The 18707-nt window shown below is 36.0% G+C and overlaps 2 protein-coding genes and 2 long non-coding RNA genes across 18 annotated transcripts in view; 2 read left to right on the forward strand and 2 right to left on the reverse strand.

Moving 5' to 3' along the window:
* The window catches only part of LOC126925425 (basement membrane-specific heparan sulfate proteoglycan core protein), a 190090-nt gene extending 174301 nt beyond the window's left edge, over positions 1 to 15789 (forward strand). For 14 of the 15 annotated variants that reach the window (XM_050740938.1, XM_050740939.1, XM_050740941.1 and 11 more), the window contains 24 exons: positions 51 to 1860; positions 1988 to 2284; positions 2647 to 2786; positions 2857 to 3037; positions 3131 to 3160; positions 3467 to 3727; positions 4143 to 4682; positions 4917 to 5331; positions 5853 to 6000; positions 6185 to 6461; positions 6777 to 7037; positions 7389 to 7655; positions 7950 to 8138; positions 8624 to 8893; positions 9103 to 9254; positions 9340 to 9647; positions 9843 to 10309; positions 10397 to 10562; positions 11995 to 12388; positions 12467 to 12833; positions 12915 to 13116; positions 13229 to 13579; positions 13661 to 14067; positions 14153 to 15789. In XM_050740938.1, coding sequence (XP_050596895.1) covers positions 51 to 1860; positions 1988 to 2284; positions 2647 to 2786; positions 2857 to 3037; positions 3131 to 3160; positions 3467 to 3727; positions 4143 to 4682; positions 4917 to 5331; positions 5853 to 6000; positions 6185 to 6461; positions 6777 to 7037; positions 7389 to 7655; positions 7950 to 8138; positions 8624 to 8893; positions 9103 to 9254; positions 9340 to 9647; positions 9843 to 10309; positions 10397 to 10562; positions 11995 to 12388; positions 12467 to 12833; positions 12915 to 13116; positions 13229 to 13579; positions 13661 to 13919 — 7752 coding nt within the window. In that variant the 3' untranslated portion in view covers positions 13920 to 14067; positions 14153 to 15789. Of the gene's footprint in view, positions 1 to 50; positions 1861 to 1987; positions 2285 to 2646; positions 2787 to 2856; positions 3038 to 3130; positions 3161 to 3466; positions 3728 to 4142; positions 4683 to 4916; positions 5332 to 5852; positions 6001 to 6184; positions 6462 to 6776; positions 7038 to 7388; positions 7656 to 7949; positions 8139 to 8623; positions 8894 to 9102; positions 9255 to 9339; positions 9648 to 9842; positions 10310 to 10396; positions 10563 to 10821; positions 11792 to 11994; positions 12389 to 12466; positions 12834 to 12914; positions 13117 to 13228; positions 13580 to 13660; positions 14068 to 14152 lie in introns of those variants that run through there. The other variant, XM_050740952.1, reaches the window with a different exon arrangement.
* LOC126925459 (protein-S-isoprenylcysteine O-methyltransferase) lies at positions 15071 to 17227 on the reverse strand. Its single transcript, XM_050741027.1, has 3 exons — positions 16766 to 17227; positions 16196 to 16675; positions 15071 to 16122 (listed from the first exon to the last, which is right to left on the reverse strand). The coding sequence occupies exons 1-3, from the start codon at positions 16961 to 16963 to the stop codon at positions 15940 to 15942; spliced, it is 861 nt and encodes a 286-aa protein (XP_050596984.1). The 5' UTR covers positions 16964 to 17227; the 3' UTR covers positions 15071 to 15939.
* LOC126925467 (uncharacterized) lies at positions 16551 to 18384 on the forward strand. Its single transcript, XR_007713941.1, has 2 exons — positions 16551 to 16684; positions 18000 to 18384. It is a non-coding gene; the product is annotated as an uncharacterized LOC126925467 (long non-coding RNA).
* Positions 18043 to 18686, reverse strand: LOC126925462 (uncharacterized). The gene is made up of 2 exons (XR_007713936.1): positions 18556 to 18686; positions 18043 to 18251 (listed from the first exon to the last, which is right to left on the reverse strand). It is a non-coding gene; the product is annotated as an uncharacterized LOC126925462 (long non-coding RNA).
* Between the last annotated feature and the right edge of the window lie 21 nt (positions 18687 to 18707).

An 18707-nucleotide genomic window follows, 5' to 3' on the forward strand; every position in this document is an offset into this window, starting at 1 on the left:
CCTACAAAATTTTACCTACAGGATTGTCACGAGATGATACTGTTTTACAGATTCGAGTTTCGTTTACCAATTCTGTCAGGGACTTCTCTCTCATCGAGTCTAGAACACCAGATAGTCTACCAATCACAGACGGTATTCGTTTGGACACAGTCAGCCGCGAAATCATCTACAACGAATTCCCTAACCGTGGGAACAACGACGTTTACTACTGGCAGTTGCCTAGCATTTTCCTAGGCGATCAAGTTACCTCCTACGGTGGCAACCTCAAGTATACTGTTCGCTATGTTCCGTCTCCAGGTGGTCAGAGCTCGAAAAACAATGCTGCTGACGTCGAGTTGATCAGCGCCAACGATATAAACTTGCTATACTTCTCCAAAGAGTCTCCCGAGCCAAATACTCCCCAGACTTTCGTCGTACCTCTGTTAGAACAATATTGGCAACGCAACGATGGAACACAGGCTGACAGAGAACACTTGCTAATGGCCCTGGCTGACATTCGCGCGATTAGGATCAAAGCCACATATACCACCCACACCGACGAGGCTGCTTTGTCGTTGGTATCCCTAGATACAGCTGAAAAGTACAACACAGGTCGAGCAAGAGCCGTAGAGGTGGAGGAATGTTCTTGTCCAGTGGGTTACAAGGGACTATCTTGCGAGGACTGCGATGTTGGATACACTAGAGGTGGCGAAGGTCTCTATCTGGGTACGTGCGAGCCTTGCTACTGCAATGGTCACTCCAACCAATGTAATCCTGACACGGGAGTATGCGAGAACTGTGCTCACCACACCACTGGCGACTTGTGCGAGTTCTGTGAATCAGGATACACGGGTGACGCAACTCGAGGAACTCCTTACGATTGCACAGGTCGCGAGGTAAACCATACTGATTGCAATGAAATGGGTTCGCGCAGCAGCTTGTACATTGGTGACAGATGCGACTGTAAACGAAACGTCGAGGGACGGCAGTGTAACAGGTGTCGTCCAGCTACGTTTGGACTGTCCGCGGAAAATCCGGATGGGTGTAGCGAGTGTTACTGCAGTGGACTGACCGATCAATGTCACGAGAGTTCCTTATACGTTCAGCAGATTCCCATGTGGGTATACGACAACCAACACGGATTTACTCTAACCGATTCGACGAGACAGGAAATCATCGACCACCGTGATTTCGAATTGAACTTAGCTACGAACGAAATAGGATATCGTTATCCAGATAGCAGACGACGCAGCTTGTTGTGGTCCCTGCCGCCTATTTTCACTGGCAACAAGGTTAAAAGCTATGGAGGAAGTCTGACTTTGACTCAACATATCACTGCCATTCCTGGGGCTCAGAGTTACAAGGATCAAGATATTATCCTAATTGGAAATGGAATCACGTTGTTCTGGACGAATCCTATTGACATCCAGCCTGACGTTCCATTGACTTACTCGGTGCCATTCAGGGAATCAGAGTGGAAGCGTTTGACCACCGAGGGGCCTCGAGTCAGCTCCAGGACCGATCTGATGACTGTGCTCTCTAACTTAGAGGCGATTTTGGTTCGTGCAACCCACAGCGAAGGAATGAGAGCCACTTACATTAGCGACATAAGCCTAGACACAGCTGTGGAGCATCCAACTGGCAACAGAAGAGCTGTCCAAGTGGAAGTTTGTCGCTGCCCAACCGGATACGTTGGAACATCCTGCGAGTCTTGCTCAACAGGTTACTACAGAGACACTAGCGACCGATCCGTCAGCTACCTGGGCTCCTGCATCCTTTGTCCTTGCAACAACAACGAGGAGAGCTGCGAGATGACGCACACCGGCCATGTGAAGTGCCACTGCAAGCCAGGGTTCGTGGGCCAGTATTGTCAATACACTGGTACGTATGAAAGAAACTTCGAAGTACTTATTGTCAGATTTATTGGAAGCTTGTCAGGGTTCAAGAAAATTCTCTAAAGCAATTTAGGATGAGGGAGATATTAAATGAAATATTTTGGATCGGTTAGATGGGCTGATGGTAAGTCTAACGCCAGCGACGAGCGTGTTAAAGGCAAATTCGTGGGTTCTGTTCACGTGCAGTTACAAGTCCCCAGACCCATTTTATATCTATTTCTCAATGACTCCGTGCGACGGCTGGCCGCTAACCTCGTCCAGCATGCCACCAGGGCCCATTGAAAGAACTACTAATGGATCGTGGAGGAGCTGGTACGTTTATGTCCAGCAGAATCCTTTCAATGTAATATGCTGCATCGTGGACGATCATGGAACGGAACTGATCAAAGTTATAACGACGGTTACGCCAGGTTTGATGAGCCAAATTAAAGGAATATTCGTGTTTGTCCCTGGAAGGGTGGAACATCATGGTTTCATCTTCATTCGTGTTTTAGTTTAGTTCATTATTGGATATGATTGTTTCCTTTAGTCACGCCCACGAATCATATGTTCACTACTGACTATTTCATAGATCTTTTAACTTTTTGACCACTTTGATTGTTGGTCTGATCACACCTTGGTTGATGGGCTTCTTGTATCAAACTGAGTGTAAAATGTTGGATTGGGACAATTAAGTCCTTCTTCATTATTTTCATTTATATGTTTCTATATGTTATATGATCGTAGGATTCCAAAGACTTGCTTCTTTTAACTTTTATGGTATTTCTTACAGAAGGCACAATATCGACCACCACGACAAGTCGTCCACCCGTAAATCCACCAAAGATTGTGGTTTATATCAGAGAACCCGAGTTCCAAATCGTTGAAGCTGGAGGCACTGTTAGGTACCATTGCTTTGAAAGAACGGACAATGTAAGAAAAATAAATAAATCACTTGGAAAGATATGTACGGTGGATGTATTAAATATTTTTTGGGATACAGGGATCTTTGCACATCAGATGGGAAAAAGAAGGTGACGAACTACCAATAGGAAGAAGCATAGACGACAAGCGTGGCTTATTGATCATTCGAGACCTGAAAGTGTCTGATAGCGGCATTTACATTTGTCAAATCAGCGATGGAGTGCATATTGGTTACAAGAACGTCACTCTCACTGTTGGAGGTAACATAAAGAGAATTTGACCACTAAGAAATATTCATCTTCGTACATATTTTATTAATATTATTGAGTGTCGTATAATTAACTCGGACGCAGCTTTCCCGCGAAGTTTGCTGGACATTCCAGGTACACGAATCTTAGCTTAGATACCAGTAACAATAACTTAGCTGCACATACAATGCTACAACATGCCATAACAACATACAATGCTACAATAAAATGTCCTATCTGCGTCTATACTTAGGTCTAATTCGGCAGATGATACATAATAAATAAAATAATGGTAAAACTTCCAATATTCCACATTTTGAAAAATGAGAAGATGCCAGATAAGGCAACAGTCAATTAATCAGAACGACATTAACACAATACATTAATTATCTTGATTTCATTCGGATAATTTTATTTTCTCATTTAAACACTCAAATGTAGTTCCACCAAGGGTTATCGTCGAGCCATCATCTTTACAAGTAATAGAAGGAGAACCAGCGGAATTCCGGTGCGAGGCAACTGGGAATCCCCCGCCACGAGTCGAATGGATTCGTGTCTATGGTCCCATGAGCCCGGGTGTAGTAGTTAACAATGGAATTTTGCTCCTGAGATCTGCTTCGAGGTACGATGCCGCCGAATATAAATGCATGGCAAGGAATAACGTTGGCGTGGACGAGAGAACTGTCATTCTTCACGTTGAAGGTATCGTTGACTGTTATTCCATCATTGCTTTGATATAATAAGAATATTCTTCTTATAAATTGAAGCCAAAATCAAGCCAGTTTATTATTAACAAATTGTCGAATATGAAAACTACAGGAGAAATAGTCACAAATAGTTTTGAAAATCTATAAGTTTGAAAATTTGCTTGTCATAATATTCAAATATTGAAGATATTTAAATATTGTTTTCTTTAATAATTGTACCTTTGGTTTTTACAAATTTTCGTTACCTTGTAAGCTGTTTTCAAGAAATTTGTGTTTCTGCATCTAACAATCTTTAATTGTAGAATGATATTAAAATTAGAAAATTAACAAAACAAATACACATTCATTGACAGTTTTAATATTGTGCTATAAAGAAAATAGTCCTTACAAGATGATCATTCTGTCTATAGAAAAATCCATTCAACCCATAATATCACCAACCATCACTCCGTCACAATGGTTCGGCCAACCTGGAGAAACGATCGTGATAACGTGCGTGACATCTTTAGTAACGAATCTCACCTGGTCTAGAGAAAGAAACCCACTACCCCACACAGCCAGCCAACGTGATGGTGTCTTAACAATTGTAAATCCTACCCCTTATGACTCCGGTATCTACGTCTGTACGTCGACCAGCTACGTAGGAATAACCAACAGCACTATCAACATAACAGTAACATCTAGAACACCAGCGCCGTTTGTCAAAGTGACGCCTGAGAAACAGACCGTTCCTCAAGGCAGCATAGCTGAAATAAGGTGTCTAACAAGCAGAGAATCCGGTGAACATATGACGTGGAGCAAGTATCTTCAACCGCTAAGTTCTAATGTACGACAAGTAGGAGACACTTTGAGAATTGTCGACATCCAAATTGCTGACAGGGGTATATACGTGTGTCGAGTCACTGGACCAAGTGGAACTCACGAAGCTAGCGCCATGATCGAGGTCGAACGTGAGTAAATATTAAGTTTTCTGTTCCCTACACAAAATTGTCCAGTAATCGAACCACGTATCACTGCTTTAGTAAATTTTTGTACGTATATATCTTTGTATAATGATCTTTGACTCGTAAATGAATAAATTAGAATTAAAATTAAAATTTACTAATTGTATAATCTATTCACACACAAGCTTAAGAATCGTTTAGGAACAACTTTTATTTCACTATTTGGGCTTGTTTAAACAGGCAGGGAACCTCCACTGGTAGAGATCTATCCCAAGAATGTCCCTCCAGTTACTCTGGATGGGTCCACGGATCTCCAATGTCGAGCAACTGGAATCCCCATGCCAGAGTTACATTGGTCTCACGAATCTGGTCGACCGTTCCCTCATAATATTAAACAACTTCCTGGTGGCGTTCTGAGACTAACCAACATCACAGCCAGCGATGGTGGGTCGTACGTCTGTACCGCTATCAATCCCGCCGGAACAAATTCAGCCATGGTATACATAGAAGTTCAATCCATGCCTGTCATCAGTATATCGCCCCAATCTGGAATGCTGCACGTGAGACCTGGAGATAGGGTACGACTATTATGCAGCGCAAATGGATTTCCGGAACCTTCAGTTACTTGGAGCAGACATCCGAACGTAGTATCACTGTAAGTTATTTTTTAAAAGGAAGATCATATAATTAGACTGCTGATTTTTATGTAACTTCATCAGAACATAGTTAAAAAGGTAGAAAGTTATATAGGAACCTTGGTAGAAAATGATTTTATCTACCAAGAATTCTAAAAAGCATTATACTTATTATGTATTCCGTTACAAAGTGTGTTAGGAAAGTAATCGGACTGATACTCTGAAAATATATATCTGCAAATACCTCAAGTACAAATGAACTTTGTTCCCGCTAAAATATTCTTGAGAAACTATACAACACCATAAAATTACCAGTTCCCGAGAAATGACATCAATCTCATTACTTTTCTGACATACTATATGAGGTAAACATGAAGTAAAATTCCAAAGAACAGTACTAAGTATAATATTTCATAGATGAAACTACAGCATACTCCTTTAGTTGCGTTCATGAAAATATGAATTTGTATAAATACTCGCAGTCTAATAATAATACTGGAAAGTAGAAACCAGAGATAACCGCTGGATTTTTCTGCAATAGTACAACCAATGAAGTGGCAGCCCCTCATCAGGCCGTTTATGAAATACACTCCGCTTCTTCGAGTGACGAAGGTTCATACATCTGCCATGCAAGTAGCAGAGTAGGAACTACTGAGGAACGAGTCTATATCAGAGTAGAAGATATAAATGTACGTGTTCTTATAATTGTCCTGTAATTTTACGTGTTCCTTATTATGGTATTTTTACGATAGCTCACAAAAATATTTAAACACTTACCACTTGAAATCGTTCATTCGTTAGAACACGTATCTGCTGTAACCATAGCTTAAGAATATGGTAAGTATTAATAAAACATTGAAATATTCGTTGTAGGACGGAAATGATAACGCTATACGAACGGACTACCTCAGAATCCCCGATGGCGGCAAGGTGGAAATGCGTTGCCATGTGCAGGATTCCGATGGACACAGAATTTATCTGGATTGGAGAAGGGCGGACGATAGACCTCTGCCAGCTGGTAATTCCGTTGACAATGGTGTACTGATCATCCCTGTCGTGGATAAAAGCGCTGCAGGAGAGTACGTTTGCACTGGGAGAGATCTAACTGGAAATGTTCTCTTCAGAGCCACATCTGTCCTTGAAGTATTATGTAAGATTTTCGATCGAGCTTTATCTTGCTTACATAATATGAGAACAGAAGTGGGCTAAGTCAAGTATTCAGCAAATTAAATAATTCTTTGTTTACCATAGACATGAGTATAAAGTACTCAATGCAACAATTAATCTCATTATTTTATGTGACATAATATCTCGATTTAATTTAGTTTAATTTTTTTAATTTAATTTAATGAATTCTCCTACTTTTGTATGATTGATTAAGTTTAGTCCACTTTTGTTTCCAATGCCTTATGTGCGAATTGAACAATCACAGAATTGAAAATTATTTGTTTATATATTGTTGCAGCCCCACCAAGGATTGTGTTAATCCCACCAAGACAAACAGTCCGATCCGGAGAAAATCCATCAATCGAATGTCGTACCACTGGTGACGAACCAATGAACATAGAATGGGATGCCATAGGGCGTAGCTTACCTCATTCGGTAACACACCATCGTGGACTTCTCCAGTTCCATGGAATCACTTATTCTGACGCGGGAAAATATGTTTGTAAAGCTACCAATGAAGCAGGAACCGCTGAAGCTGTTGCTGAAGTTCTAGTGAATCGTACGTAATACCATAGACTCTGATCCTAATAGTTCTATAATAAAACTCCATTCATCAGACCTCATTTTTGGGACAAATAACGTAACCAGTGAGCATATAGGAGAAGTTCATGCAATCAAACAGGACCGCATTTATACTTTTATATAACATAATACAGTTATAAGTTTTAAAGTTAAGTCATAAAATTTGGTCCCACAGGAGTGAGATCCTAGTTTGCGCTTAATGCACCTTCTGGCAAACGTGGCCTTGTAATCAAGCACTAATAAACCCTTCCACTGAGTTCAGATAAATAGAGCTCTAATATATAACTATAAAATGAAATGTAATTCTGTTATAATCCATATATTTCAGAAAATCCTTACGAGAACACAGAAGTCAGACATCTCGAAAGAGACATGGTCACATATGTGGGACAACCTGTGCGTTTACGATGCATGGTCAGCGATAGAGCAACAATACACTGGTCCAGGGAAGGACTGCCATTACCACCTAATGCTAGAATCAAAGACGATTATTTGGACCTACCTAGAGTAAGACTGGAAGACAGTGGAAGGTACATCTGCCAGACCCAAACCTCTCATGGGGTTTCCAGTGATTATGTTAATTTAAATGTCTCACGTAAGTTGAAACCCATGGTTTCTATCACATCATGCATGGTGTTCTTCCTTCACTTTCATACTTTTCATCTTTCTCGATACAAATCAAGTAATATAATTAGACAACATACGATCAAAAAACTATGACTAGAAGGGTATGTATTATACCTGATTGTACTAAATTGTTCCTGAGCATGAATTATTTTGGATTGAGTTCAATTCAGTTCAATTTGAGCAAAATTAATCATCAGCAAGTCATGATACAGATTCGGTGGACACAGTTTTTATTTATGGTTGTCGCGGTATTGTTTATTAGTACTTAATTTGCGTACGGATTGCACGCGTGTGAACCCAATGCAGTGCAGGGAAAGCAGTTGCGTCTGCAGCGTCCAAGGATGCTTTCTGTTGGATTACTATTGCAATGTGAATGCTATCTTCTATCCTGATAATCGCCACTACTTCAACAACAAACGGTGGATTCCCCACTATCTTCAACAACTAGGCGGTTTGTTTTGTTTCAACAAATTATGTGTTCCCGATTTGTGATGTCTATTGGACAGTTAATGCTTTTCTCCTTCTTTTGTTGAACAAGATTAACATTTTTTTACTGTTCCTCTCAAACTATCTTTACCCTAATAGAAAAAAATCAGGAACACAGTCTGACTGCGAAATTGTTAATAGATCTTCATCCTGTCACTACCTTACACTTTGTATCGTTGTGTTCATGGTACTAAAGATTAAGAGAATTAGAAACTTTGCACAATGATCATAGAAAAGGATATTAACATCTTAGCAAGGTTATTAAATATCTTCCATATGTGTTCGTTATTCTGTAGAATAGCCTGCTCCTGATCCAAATGATATCCATTGTCATTTTAGATTTATCCTAAACTCAATGTCATAGGAAGCAGTAATGGAAAGGGGCTCACGTTCATACGTTTTAAAAATAACTTTAAATGCATTCTGCTAACTCTATTGTTTATATTTTAGCTACTACAATACCTGCTGTCAGTGTGGAAGTCTCTCAGGATCCAGTGAACATTGGGGATAACATTGACATACGTTGTGCATGCTCTGGAACTCATAATCCACGTTACTACTGGTCCAGACCGAACCATTCTAGTCTGCCACAAAATGCTCAAGTGCATGGAAATACTCTAAGATTGTCTAACGTGACTGTCAGTGACAGTGGACTGTACAGATGCACTGCAGACACTCCTGATGGTACTTTCGAGCAGGACTTCAATCTTGTTGTCCATGGTAAAGTTTCATACTTGATTATTCTATTATTCTATTTATTTCCCAGTATCCTAATCTTTATACTATATTTATTGATCATTCAAGTAATATAGTAAACTAATAAAGTCTTTATTTCACATTTGTGCTTACAAAATTATGTTTCAATGTAAGTATACAATAAGTTCAAAACTCCAAAAATATACATCTTCAATTGAGGATTCTTTTATTAGGTGGAAATAACGATGCTCCAGCAATTGAAACCAAGCTTGCTCCTTATGGCTCCAGTCTAGAAATGGATTGTCGTCCTAGCATCGATCCACCACTGACGTTCTCCTGGAGCAAACTAGGAGGTATTTTGCAACCTGACGCTCAAGTGTTTGAGGTACGATAATCATAATATAAAAATCATAATTAAAAACGATAGCAGAAGACATTCTGACTTCATGTATTATCTTTTTCCCTCTTAGAGCAAATTGAAGCTAACCAACGTCAAGGCAGAGGATGCAGGCACGTACATCTGCACTGTGAACAACGACCATGAAAATATAGAAATACCGACTATGCTTGTCGTAACTGGAGTAGTTCCATACTTCAGTCAGGCACCTCAAAGTTTCATTGCTTTACCTCCACTAGCTGACTCATATCTGAAATTCAACATAGAGATTTCATTCAAGCCACAGAGCTATGATGGTATAATCCTGTACAATGATGAATCCAACCGTGGAAATGGAGACTTTATTATGTTGTCACTGGTTAGAGGCTACCCACAATTTAGGTAATTATCAATAACTAACTTAAAAATAACTTGAACACATCACTAATATGCAATTAAAGTGCAATAATGTATAAAAAGCGCATAATATGCAAAAATACATAACATATCTAGTTGTAATATTTTAAACGCGAAACAAATTTTTGTGTAGGTTCTGTTTCTTTAATTGCATTTATAATAAGAATTTTCCTATGTTAGCTTTGATCTTGGTTCTGGACCAACTATGATTCGGGCAGAAAAGCCTGTAACACTTGGAGAGTGGCATACTATAAAACTCCAGCGTCACAGAAAGGAGGGAACCATGTTAGTCGATGGTGAAGGCCCTTACAAAGGTATCGCAGATGGCAGGAAACAAGGATTGGATATGAAATCATTATTGTTTGTGGGTGGAGTCCCCAGTAGAACCATAATTACCAAGTATGCGGAGATCAACAGTGGTTTCGTTGGCTGTATCAGTAGATTGGTAATTGGAGAAAAGGAAATTGACCTGATTGGTGATCAGACAGATAGCTTTGGGATCACTAACTGTGAAACTTGTGCTGAAAATCCTTGTAACAATGGTGGTGTATGTCAAGAAGCTGCTACAAAGAATGGATACATTTGTCTGTGTCGTGCTGACTACAGTGGCAAGCACTGTGACTATGTTGGCCAACCTTGTTATCCAGGTAAAAATATGTTTTAATTACTTTTTATTTTTTCATTTTTATCTTTTGTTTTTATATCTGTACAATTGTAATTGTCTGTAATTATAGGTGCATGTGGTGAAGGCGATTGCATAAACAAGGAAACGGGCTTCGAATGCTATTGTCCTTACGGAACAACCGGTGCTCGTTGCGAGAATACGATGAAGGTCTATGAACCAGCCTTCCATGACGATAAATCCTATATAGCACACGATACACCTAAAGCTCTTAGGCGGTAAGTATCTGGACAGTGCATGATGCATGATTAGAAAAGTTAGCCCAATTTTTCTGCTGCATATGTCCCTTATTTTTTATATTTGTCAGTAAACAATTAGAAAGTTTCCACTTTAGAGTTTCATGTTAAACAATTTATTATATGTATGTTTAAATGTTAATCGATGGATACAAAGACTCTCTAAAGGATCCTCAGGCGCACTTTAACTTGCCCTTAATAAAAAGAAATCCCTGATCTTAATTGAAACAATGATTTTCAGGCCGAGAATGAACCCAACCAAAAGATACGATCGATTACGAGCACGCAACGCACAAGTTAGAAATCCACGATCAAGGCCACATCACCACAATAAGCTGCACCACACGAAACATTAGTCCTTTTTTTCACAACCAAACCCTTTTAATGCACATAATGATAAAAAAAGAAAAAAGAAACGAAGGAAAAGTCATTTATAACTATTAAATGTTTGTAGAGAACGAATCGATTCTTATGTAACTGCTATTTATAGTTAGTCAGCATATTATATATTATATGTGTATTATATATATTTTTTTTATGAGAATTTTATTTACAATTAGATTTTTTTTGTGTCTGCCTCATACGTGTCATAGATGATTATGTTGAAGCCTGTATAGTGAGTAGTTCCTTGGAATGAACCTCATGGTGCTGTAATATTAGAGTATCAATTAATATACTTACGTTATACTTTTCATATAACAACCTTTTACAGGTCCAAGTAATTATTTTCATAGCAACATTATTTCAGAAACAATTCTTGTCGATAGAGCTCTCTTTTTATTAAGATGCCATTCGATTCGTTGGATCTTGGACCATAAAGGGTTTTTGTACAGCTTCTTGAATAATACATTTTAACGCATTGTGTTAGTTATTTTAATTATTGTTTAAAGTAAACCATTAATAAGATCACTACCAAACAAGAAAGGCACTTTACAGTAGTATCAAGAGCTTATTATTGGCATTATTGTGTTGTGGCATTATACGCGATTTGTGTACTAAGCACACACTCAACACATTCACACACACACTTAATATCAGGCACATCTTAAGATGTTTGTACTTATTTTGTAAGAACCTGTTTGATGTATGTGCCATAAGTGGTGTGTTTCTAGGGCCAGAATGACCGTTTATATGTATTTCGACGGGCTTCGAGTGATGCTATAAGTATAAATATATGTCTTGAGATGCAAATAAAAATTGATTTAACAGGATTTTTGTCATTTTGCTGATTACCTGCCTTCGTAGTAGTTTATGAACATCAAAGAGGTAAGTCACGTTCCAAAAGGAAAATTGTGTGTCCCTCCAATGTATTTTCTCCCATTAATTCTAATATTTTCTCCCACTAACAGGAACTAATTTCTACATCTAATGTTAAAACAGGACAGTGACTTTAATATTTCCAATGTTATTACAGATTGAAAGTAGCAATGAACTTCAATCCTCTGGACAATCAAGATGGCATACTGATGTATTGTGCTCAAAGTGAAGAGGGACTAGGAGACTTCGTTGCGTTGGTAGTCAAGGATGAACGTGTCGAGTTTCGATACGACATTGGTTCTGGCCTGGCGATCATTAGATCAAACCATGTTCTTCAACCTGGTGTATGGACGCATGTCTCCATCAACAGGGACTTCAAGGAGGGGAATTTGACTATAAATGGAGAACCTACAATAGGAGGCAAGTCTCCCGGGACTGCTCGCACCATGACGCTTAATACACTACTTTATATTGGAGGCGTTGATCGCAGAAGAATTATAGTGAACAGAAATGCCGGCGTAAATAGGACCTTTCGTGGTTGCATCAGTGATGTAAGCTCATCATAAACTTTTTTTCAGAAGATTCTTGGTAGAATTATCCAAATAAAACATATTCTATTATATTCTCAGCTTGGAGTGTCTTCGATGAATGTAGACATACTAAAGTCTGCCTTGGATTCAGTAAACATAGATGACTGCAATGTTCTACATCCTAATCAAACCAAGCTGACTACTGTAATCACTATTCCACCATCCACTACGACTCCCTATGATCCGTGTGCCTCCAATCCTTGCATTCATGGAATGTGTCAGAATACTGATTCATACGATTATTCATGCACCTGTGAATACGGCTACGTGGGAAGAAACTGTGAGAACATTTTGAAGCAATGCGAACTGTTGCTTCCCTGTAGAAACGGAGGCACCTGTACAGACCTCCATGGGTCCTACAAATGCGATTGTCGCTTAGGCTACAATGGACAGAATTGTGAAAAATGTAAATATTTCAAAGAATCAATTTTAGTATTAAATACGAATATTTATTTTACAATCTTATCAATTTCTCTTTGATTTTCAGTGGCGGAGGTAACTTACGATGTTGCATTCAGAGGAGATGGTTGGTTAGAGTTAGATAAGTCTGTAATGACCCATGAAGAAGAACGTGAGGTGTTAGGTTTTGAAATTTCAACGAACAAGACCAAAGGATTGATCATGTGGCATGGGCAGACGCCAAATGATCTTAATCTTGATCACTACATGGCTCTTGCTGTGGTTGATGGGTAATTAACGTTTTTTTTAATTAAACACAATATTTTATGAATTCATTTGCGAGCAATAAGTATTCTATTCCAGTTTTTAGAATAAATATTTTATTTAATCTGCTATTTTCAGTTATGTAGAGTATCAATACAACCTGGGTACAGGACCAGTAGTGATTCGTGTCACTGCACAGAAGGTAGATGATGGAGAACGACACAGAATAATCTTAAAGCGTCAGGGAAGTGATGGAAGCATAGAATTAAATGGAGAACACATGGAGAGCAGTGCTAGCTATGGAACACAGCAAGATTTGAATGCTAGAGGCAGCGTGTACTTAGGTGGAGTACCAGACTATGCTATGACTTATGGAAAATATCAAGAAGGATTTTCTGGATGTATTTACACAATGGAGGTGCAAGATTCTGGGGCCATAGACATTGGAGAAAAATCTATAAGGGGAAAGAACGTTTCACCATGCACTAGGTAAATGAAAAAATAATTTTCTGTTAAGAAAACAACATGGAAACTGTATAAAATAGTCTGTTAATCTTTCATGCTGCTTAGAGCAAGATGGATACCCTCTTCCTTAGTATTTACCAACGCGGATACGGACATCTTCGACGCGTTTGTTCCTCCACCTCCTGTCAATATAATCCACCCTAAACCAGCGGCAAATTTGGCTGCGTACAGTATCAAAAATTACTCATTGTTAATCCTACTTCAAAATCTGCTCGCCTTCACCATGGATATCCGAGAGCAGAGCGTGCTTTTCACAGTATTATGCATAGACACTATAAACGCGATGAAATGTATATTGAGTTAAGTGTTGTTTAATTGGATTAGGTCTTGTTTAAGTGAATACGTGTCCTTTCAACAATGATTTAATAATGAAGAAACACGTATTCTCTGGTAACTTATGGAATTAATCCATTTTGTAAATTGTTTAACGCTTCATTAACATTGGGGACAAGGTAAATTATTAACATTTTAACAAGCAAGGATTATTAATGTTTTAATTAATAATCTTTTTTCTCTTTATTCCTTTTTTTTTTATAGTTATTTGGACGATAGACTTCCAACAAGAGGCGACCTTGGAAAGATATGGAAGTGGTTTATTTAAATGAAGGGACAATTATATTATTCAGTTTGTAAAGCCTACCATGGCAAATGATATATGTATAAGCAGTTTTATATCTGTACGTGTACAGAATATGTTTCTGACAACATTTTATAACCGAATTAACTACATTTTATACAGTTCTTTGTTTTTATAAAGTACGATAGATTCTTTCCTTATATTAGCCAATCCTATTCCCTTTTTTATTTTTATTTTTTTTTTATCTGACAATGCTTTTTTCCAATTGACTGCCATGTTCAAAGAATGAACGTTAAGGCGACTGCGAATGAATACAATAATATTATATTACGTCACGCATAAGTTTTCACTGCCATTGTCTGAGTTGTTAACTTCCCATAAACTTCCTCTAATCTTTAGCTAAGTAAACACTAAAAATGGCTCCATTAATTCATAATTCTAGTTGTAACGTTACAACAAATTCTCTTTGAATTGAGAATGTTTATCTTCGACATATAGAAAAACATAAAAAATAAGTTGTATCACAAAGTAAAATTTTTATTCCAACATTTATCTGGACCAATGATAGGCCCTATTATTGATTGTTCTATGACTTCTATATAAATTTGTTTTCCTTTCTTTAAACTTCATTATGTGATACTAACAAAGGAAAGTTACTTACAAGTATTTGCATAGTTAAGATACGGTGCTAGTAAAATATGTTGCTAGTTCTAAGGAGATTTGTATTCAATGAAAATGCGACGGACGTGTGTAAATAATTATAATTAGTCTCTCAAACCTTAACGTTTTCTTACATTCTGTATAACCGCTATTTCTCAGAAGAAATATTGCATAAAAAAACGAATAGGTAAGGATTAAATGAAAGATTCGACAAAGGATACATTTACAGATTACTGTTATTTATTTATTCATGGATTACTACAACGATACATTGTCATTTATTTCCTTTTGTTAGTGCATTTGCCTATTAAACTGTCAATTAACAAATGCAGATTCTCTCACATGGAAAGTAGTAACAATCATGGGCATTTTCTAGATTTGTATGACAAACAAAATACAATAATATAAATCTTGTGTGACTCAAGTCTAATGCACAACGATAATTCAATTATTTTTCATTTTTCTTTTTTCTACTTATAAATAATACTACATATTCTCTCAATAAAATTCTCATAATCTAAATTCATTCTTTGGTTTCACAATAATAAAAAATATATAGGCCATGAATCATCAAGGCAAGATCGATAATTAACATCAGTATATCAAAAAGCTTTGTCGATACTAAAATATTGTAAATGATTATGTACAGACTTAACAATATTGTAAGTACATTGCTGAAATCTCTAAAACTTTCTTATTATCCAACATCGAACGAATGCTTTCTGAATGTCAATGCAAGTGTTAGCTACAGCATTATATTTATTATTTTACATTTCGTATATATATATATATATATATATATATATATGTATACACACACACACACACATATGTAATAAGCATAAATATAAAAAGGAAGTGTATAATCTACCAACTGAAAGTAACCATATAATGAAAGTGTAGTCTATTGTTATATAAATAATTCTTCAAAATGAAATGAGACAATAAATATAATTTTGTTAAGAAAACCTCCCTTAATTATTGCATTGTTGCTTGAAGTACAATAAAAACATAGTCAGTACAAATAATGTTAAGATTAAACCTGAGGAATTGATACAATTAGAGTGTTTCAAACACATACTGGCTGCTATAAATTCAGCTTGTAACCAGATATATATGGTAGTCCTGTACTAACTTTCTTCTGGTATTCTATGTAATCCTGCCCAAAGAAATTAAGCAGAGTAATCTCTTCAATTAAAATGCGGTCATGGAAGAACTTCCAAGATACTCCAGTGTATGCAAGGAAACAAACTGGATTCTGGAGTATTAGCTACAAAGACAAATATAAAACTTGTCTACGCTTCAGTAAAATATTATACATATTTAATATGAAAGATTATTACCTGCGTTCCTATAGACCAATAAAACCAGCCCACATAACTAGGATGCCTGCAAATTCTGTAAACTCCATACGTAATCAATTCGTGACTATCCATCTTTTCACTTTGCACAATATGATTAAAATTATGCTTGGCAGTAAACATTGCCAATTTCCTCAAAATTTCCCCGCAAATGCATAGTACAAGTCCAAAGTATGATATAAAAGAAGATTCTTTCATTGCAGAATAATAGTGCCTTTCTATAACAAATTCTATCCAGCTAGAACATGCTGCTACTCCATAAGCTATGCTATGATTTAGAATAAAACTGTCGATGGAAAGAGTAGAAGGATTTATCCAAGCTATGCTTAGGAATTCTGTGTAATGAAATATTGCCATTATAGTGATATACACTCCGAACATTTGCCATGAAGATGGTGCAACAAAGGACACAATAATCCCAATACCAAAGGCATATCCTAGGAGAATTGCCCTTACAGCAACCTGTTAAATGTAAGTATTCATAAAATAAATTGATGTCTTCATAATAATTCACATAAATGAATCGTTATAATAGTAATATATTCAAAATACCTGATAAGCAAAGTCGCGAAACGCAAGAAGTACAAGTATATTTAAGAATCCATATTGAAATAAATGCGTAAACCAAATGTTGTTAAAATATTCTTGAAAAACATTGAATTCTAACCTTAACAATACTTCTGGTAGGATTGCGATTAAACCAGCGGCGATAAAACAAAAGAAACTAAGCTTTCCATTGTAACACAGCATTTTCTAAGATTTATGTAACTTTATCCTACTTAAATATGTAATTCACCATTTCTATCTAATATTAATTGCAGGTTAATTTTTAACCTCACTTTAACTATAGATCGCCAACAGAATTAAATCAAATAGCTTTCCACAAAGTTTGAAAAGTATTCTTTTAGAATGTAAAAATTTCACAAATTGCGTTCCTCCTTATTTTCTGCATTTAGAAACTAGTAATAAATGACATAAAAAATTTAACTTCATTTTTTGTAAACGAATATGTATTCACAAATATTAATATCATAGTTATTAATAAATAAAATATATTTTAGCCAAATTATAATAAATAAAATGAAGTAGATGTGAAACAATAGCATACATTTTTTAAATAATTTGAAGTACGTTTATTAACTATAAATTAATACGATTCAATTTTAATTTAATTTTATATAAATCATATTTTTAATTTTCTCTATTAAAATTAATATTTGTTTTTCTATGTTACAAGAACTTCAATTTTACATCTTCAATAATCTACAATCAACAATCAATGCTACATTATTTAAATAATAATACATGTTCATTGTTATATTATTATATTATATTATTATTTATTGTATTATATTATATATTAAATTATAGTGCAAATAAATTATTATAAACAATCATCATATATGATTACTATCTGCATTAAATTGAATTTTACACTATTTAGAAATAATGAATAACAATTTATATATTTAGACGAACGTTTTTATTTATCAAAACCATTACCATATAAATAATAAGTTCTATAAACCACAAATTTAAAAAAAAGTTGTAGAGATGAAGTCAAAATATTACAAGTCGAAAATCAAAGCAATTCGCAAAAAATTTTCCCAGCTTCTCGGTTTTGTATCAGGAGAACATAACATCATAGGAGGTGGCACAAGTTCGACAATTCTTGGAATATAACGTCATTTTTCGGAATGAAAATTTTACTGCTATTTTATTATTTCCTCGTACATTTATTCATGGAATTTAACTTCATTTTTAAGCGAAAATGTTTTCTCACTAGGAAAGGAAATTTTTTGACAGTTTTTAAATTAAAAACACACTGATTTCCTTGTATTTTTCGACTTATGAAACGTAATTCAAGCTATACAGAATGATATAAAGGTAATAATATTATTATTTGTACAATAATGCAATATAATCTAACAAAATAATACAATTTCTCTTATTAATAGATGTAATAAATGAGTTTTCATTGTTCTTTGGATGAAGAATTATCATGGGTCACTTGAAATTTGGAGATGAAATTCTTTACCTGCAACAGAAGAAATAGGGATTAAATTATTTTCAGCATCAGTATCTTCTTATTGTAAAGTTACTTTCTTAGAAGTTAATTCATTTGTACAAATACTTGAATATATTATTCGTTTCCACATATAAGAACAGAACATTCGCTTGAAACTAAGTTCATTTCCTAAATTTCTGTACGAGAACTGCTCGTTAAAATATCCATTAAAGATGTGCATTATTTAACGAATCAATCTTATGTTTTACATTTATTTTATGCAAAAAAATGTATGAAATTCATAATTAAATTCCCTGGATAGTGGAGCATCTACCTTAAATAATATTTACGTATAGTCTACTTCAGGATAATACGTCCCGCTCCGATTCACATCTTGCTCAGTGAATTCTTTTATTAACACGATTCAAATTATAGATAACGAAAGATATCATCGCAACGATTAGTGCAGAATTTCTTTTTTTTTTT

The sequence above is a fragment of the Bombus affinis genome, chromosome 16 (genome assembly GCF_024516045.1).
Source record: "Bombus affinis isolate iyBomAffi1 chromosome 16, iyBomAffi1.2, whole genome shotgun sequence".
NCBI lineage: Eukaryota > Metazoa > Arthropoda > Insecta > Hymenoptera > Apidae > Bombus > Bombus affinis.

Bases quoted from the DNA above. Each gene is read 5' to 3' on its own strand.
- LOC126925459 (XM_050741027.1), bottom strand. From the start codon at position 16,963: ATGCTGTGTTACAATGGAAAGCTTAGTTTCTTTTGTTTTATCGCCGCT. The intron at 16,676-16,765 runs GTATTTTGAATA...TACATTTAACAG, and splicing joins TTCGCGACTTTGCTTATCAG to GTTGCTGTAAGGGCAATTCT. The intron at 16,123-16,195 runs GTAATAATCTTT...TTGTCTTTGTAG, and splicing joins ATTGGTCTATAGGAACGCAG to CTAATACTCCAGAATCCAGT.